Source organism: Apis dorsata, unplaced genomic scaffold (assembly GCF_000469605.1).
Source record: "Apis dorsata unplaced genomic scaffold, Apis dorsata 1.3 scaffold_1048, whole genome shotgun sequence".
NCBI lineage: Eukaryota > Metazoa > Arthropoda > Insecta > Hymenoptera > Apidae > Apis > Apis dorsata.
The window spans coordinates 2,341-7,252 of NW_006264146.1; the positions used below are offsets into that span (position 1 = coordinate 2,341).

At 21.5% G+C, this 4,912-nt stretch overlaps 1 protein-coding gene and 1 long non-coding RNA gene across 2 annotated transcripts in view; one reads left to right on the forward strand and one right to left on the reverse strand.

Annotated features, from left to right (window-relative positions):
* LOC102675797 overlaps positions 1-464 on the forward strand; it is a 2,568-nt gene extending 2,104 nt beyond the window's left edge. The window contains exon 3 of the long non-coding RNA XR_422856.1: positions 226-464. This is a non-coding gene — a long non-coding RNA (uncharacterized LOC102675797). The remainder of the gene's footprint in view (positions 1-225) is intronic.
* LOC102675666 (terminal nucleotidyltransferase 4B-like) overlaps positions 76-4,912 on the reverse strand; it is a 5,937-nt gene continuing 1,100 nt past the window's right edge. Inside the window, exons 2-8 of the mRNA XM_006624356.2 lie at positions 4,447-4,617; positions 3,781-4,138; positions 3,447-3,593; positions 2,743-2,936; positions 2,507-2,660; positions 2,292-2,430; positions 76-2,119 (exon numbers count right to left, since the gene is read on the reverse strand). Coding sequence (XP_006624419.1) covers positions 1,920-2,119; positions 2,292-2,430; positions 2,507-2,660; positions 2,743-2,936; positions 3,447-3,593; positions 3,781-4,138; positions 4,447-4,617 — 1,363 coding nt within the window. The 3' untranslated portion in view covers positions 76-1,919. The remainder of the gene's footprint in view (positions 2,120-2,291; positions 2,431-2,506; positions 2,661-2,742; positions 2,937-3,446; positions 3,594-3,780; positions 4,139-4,446; positions 4,618-4,912) is intronic.

Below are 4,912 nucleotides of genomic sequence, written 5' to 3' on the forward strand. Positions count from 1 at the left end.
TATTTTATATTATGAAATTTTTAAAATAAATTATAACCATTTTATTATTATTTAAAATTAAAAATGTGACAATAATTCGAGAAAACCTGTTATTACTGTTTATTATATTTTTAATGTTTTACAATTTTAAATAATTTTTGAAAATAAACATAAATCACAAATTGTTAATAATAAGTTTTTACGAAAATTTGATTCTAATTAAAAAATTTTTAATTATTTTTGCAGATTACTTAACGATAATAACAATAACAACAGTAATAATAATTACATTGCTTTAAAAATATGAAGTTCAAGTTTTACTGTTCACATTCATACATCATACATACATGTATATATATGTATGTTGTAACAAGTAATTGACATCCTAATAATAAAATTGAATCACAGTTTATAATATTATCTATGAACAATGTTTTGTTAAATAATATTACACAATACTGCATAAGAATTTGAAGGAAAGTGAATACTAGCATTATTTATCTCTGCATTTGAATTTAATAGGAGATATTGTTGAATCATTACAACTTGCATTAACACAAAATGCAGTCCGGACAAAAATTCTTAATTAGTAAACATTTCTTATTTTTTTCAGTTTGAGAAAATTTATATTGAAAAACGGAATGTAATTTTCAATAATAAATTAGATATAAGATATAATTTCACAAATATACATTTGAAGTTTTCAATAATATAAAGGCCTTTTGCATATATATATATTGTCACATATAAAATTTTTGAAATGTTGCTCAAATTTTAAAGATAAGAATATGTTTAAATGCAATGTCTGATTCGTGCATTGAATTCGTGTAACATTCGACCATGATGTATATGCTTATTATTATTTTTATAATATAAAAATAATGTATTATTGTTCAGGGGAGACTAAAAATTATAAACTAGTGTTACGAAATCAGTAATTCTGTATAAAAAGTAAAGCATTATGCACAATTACGATTTTAAAGAACGCAGTGTAAAAATCTAAAGTTTATCATTTTTTTCTTCAATGAGTTAATATTTTCAAAAATATTTTTTATTTAAAATTTGTTGATCATCAGCACACGAATTTATAATTTTATTAAAATCCAAAAGATATACCAAAACACTTTCACAACTATTGCTTATATTATTACAGAAAAAATACGTAATTCTCACATACATGGACTAATCCATGATTTCAAATAATAAAATTATTATAACAAACACTACTTTAGATACGTACAAAATAAAAAATGTAGTAGGTAACTCTTAGACTTATTTTTCTATGTTTGATAATATATATTACAGTATTTACAATAGGTAAGTCCCAATATCACCAATTTTTCTGTTACCCCTTTGTATTATAAGAATATAGTTCCGTATAGAAAACTAAGTCTTTATCATTATTAGAGCTTGTTTTACAATTTCATGAAATCTTTAAGAAAACTGCACTGTAAATAATCTTTGTATATATCGTTCGTATTATATAAATGTATTACAATGAGTTTACCGTGATTATGAACACAATTGCTATTCAAAGATTGTAGTAAGCTTATAACTTTATAAACAGTAATTAATAAAATATTACATATTTTTAAAAATATTATTTGTAATATGTGCAGTAATGCAAAATAAAAGTAAAATTAAACCAATTTATATTACAATTCTGTACGTCTTTGGTATATAAATTTTCGTACAGAATAAAAAATGTTTCTGATGAAATCAAGAACTTAACTACACCAGGGTCTCTTTTTTGTTCATGTAAGAGAAAAGTAACATAGAGTTTGTTAACTCCACATAATTATAGACACAGAGCCCCTTTAATTGGAAACGATAATTAGTTGCGCGATGAAAGTTAATCAATGTCTTTTCACCACACAATTATGATATTGAGCTCTCTACTTAAATATGAAATAAAGTCCAACATTATTTTGCACGTTTCATCACCGTACACAATCTCCAGTACGAGGTGTAATACAATGTTTTTTTCGTTTAACGGTTTGTGACCTTGAACTTGGACTATGGCTATTATTATTACTTCCATTACTATGAAGAGAGTGTTTTGCTTTACTTTGTCCACTTATATTATTATTATTTATTCCACGATGATGATAATTTCCTCTGGAATTATGATGGTGATTACCTGTAAGAAATATTAAATATTAAGTTTTTAAAGTAATTTGAACTTTTAAAGTATAAAGTTGATGTTCACTAATTGATGTTATTTTAATTATTTAAATATGTTAAAATATTTCCATCTGTCTTTTGTTTGTAGATTAAAATACATAATACTAAATATAATAAAATATGCATACCATGAGCAGTTGCTTTAAATGGTTTTTTCCATTGTGAATGATGATGAGTATGCTGATTATTATATACATGTCTTTCTTTATTTCTATCTTCTCCCTTTCCACTAGTGTTAGGAGAATTTCCACGACTACATTCAGAATCCTAATAAAATTGAATTTACATATTAGAAATAGTTGAAAATATAATTAATTTTCTTTATATTTTGAAAATTTTTTACCGTATCACTAGCTGGAGCAGATAGTGTTGAAGCATCAGAACCAGTAGAACTTGACAATGAATCTACTTCACTCAAAGGTAGTGGGAATGTTTCTTTAATCCATTTGCGGTATTCTATTACTTCATCTGTCACTCGAATTATTCTTCCTAGTATACTAATTAAAATATATATTTAAATAATGATCAATAGAATTATAAAATATATAAATAATATATAAATATTATAAATAATCTTACCTTACTTTATTTGCATCATTAACTAATATATTTAAAGGACTAACTGCTTGTGAAAGGACATAATAAGCCCAATCAAATGCATCTTTTACATATAGAGCACCATAACTACTACGACCAATATCATTTCCTGGTGTAAGTGGATCTTCTATGCACAATAAAGAAGGTCGATGGCCATCTATCATATCCCTTTGAACCTAAAATTAATATAAAATATAATTTAATTCCATTCAAGAATTAATAAGTAAATTTTTTATTTATTTGATCAATTTTTAACTACTATATTAATTGTAATATAATATATATTTTAAGTAAAATTGATAAATTCTAAAATAAATGTTCATTTTTAAATTCTTCTTCAAACTTTTTATATAATAATATAAATTATATAATATATAAATTATATAATAATATATATGTCTAAAATGATTATATAACATTTGTTATTTTTAAAATACTTTGTTATTTATTTTTAAAAAAAAATAGCATTTTTTCATGTTAATTAGACTTTTTTAAATTTAAATTTACAATATTATTTATTGAACTATATATTTATATATTATATAATTATATTTATATAAATTTATGTTAAATATATAAATATATTTATATTATTATTATATATATATTATTGTATTATATATTATATATTTTAAAATATATAAATATATTTATGTATTTTATATATTTTTATATTATATACTTACCTCTTCCTTTGATATGTAAGTACCACCATCTTTTACACGAATTCCTGTTTTAACATAATTAAATTTTCTACCATATAATTCCAAAAATTCTATTAACAGCACCCCAAGATTAGCATTCGAACAATAAGCATTTTGTCTAGGATGTAACTAAAATAAAAATTTATTAGTATAAGAAAATAAATTATTTATTTTAAAAAAGATTTATTATTTTTATATAAATTATAAATTTTATAGAACATATATATAAATATTACGTTCATATTCTATATTTGATAGAAAATTTATGTAATAAATTCTTATTTATGTTTTTAAAATAAAAATATTAATATTTTACCTGTAAAAAACTGATAGTCATAAGTATTAAACTATATGATGAGATTCCACCAGTAAACACTTCATTCAGGTCTCTTTGTAACAAGAATTGCTTTAATACCATAACTAGCTTTTCTAGTACTGGAAACCTCTTTTTAAAAGAATTTATCAATTCTGCAGATTTAACACCATTATTCATATTAAAACTGATATCTACTTTAATTTCAGTTTCTTTATCAGTCAACTTGACAATTGGAACACTAGCTTTATCTAAAACTTTAATAGATGATGGTTCAGCAATATTTTGATCCAATAAAGCACGTTCCAAAGTGCGTAATGGAAGATTTGTCCACATTCCTATTACTACTAAATCTATATCACTAAAAGAGAAAATAAATTTTTTACATATTTGAAAAATTTCTTAATAATAATTAAGAATATATATAGAAAAAGAGCAAGAAATAGAGAAAGATTATTATTATTACTATTATTATTATTGTTATTATTATATTATATTATTATTATTATTATAATTAGAGAGATTATTCATCATAATATATGAATTAAAAAGTAATATTATTTACTTATAAGATTATAATAATTAATTTGTTTAAAAGATACCTATATATTTTACATGTAAACATGTCACTAAATACATTCCATTTTAAATATGTACAATGATACGTACCTTGTAGGTAAATATAAACCAGTACGAAAGCTGCCAAATACTTCAACCTTAGAATCTGGCCAGAGATCATATATTACTTGTTCTATCCTTTTGACAACACGTATTCGTAAACTATGTTCTTCATTAGAGGGACACATATAAGCAAAAAAATCTTCAATTTCTTCATGTAATCTAAATATAAAAACAATTAATCAATGATAATTTCTTATTTATATTTATATAACTTTTGAGAAAATATTACTATATATTATTTTACATATTCATATCTTTAAATTGTTTAACAACAATTTTATATAATTTATTATCTCTACTTATCATAATTATATATATTATAAACTTCTAAGAATATAAAAAAATATTTAAATGATTATTTGTAATATAATAATATAATAAATAATATAATATAATAATATAAATAATAAAACTGAAAATTAAAAAATATATAAATAAAATATACATTTTTATT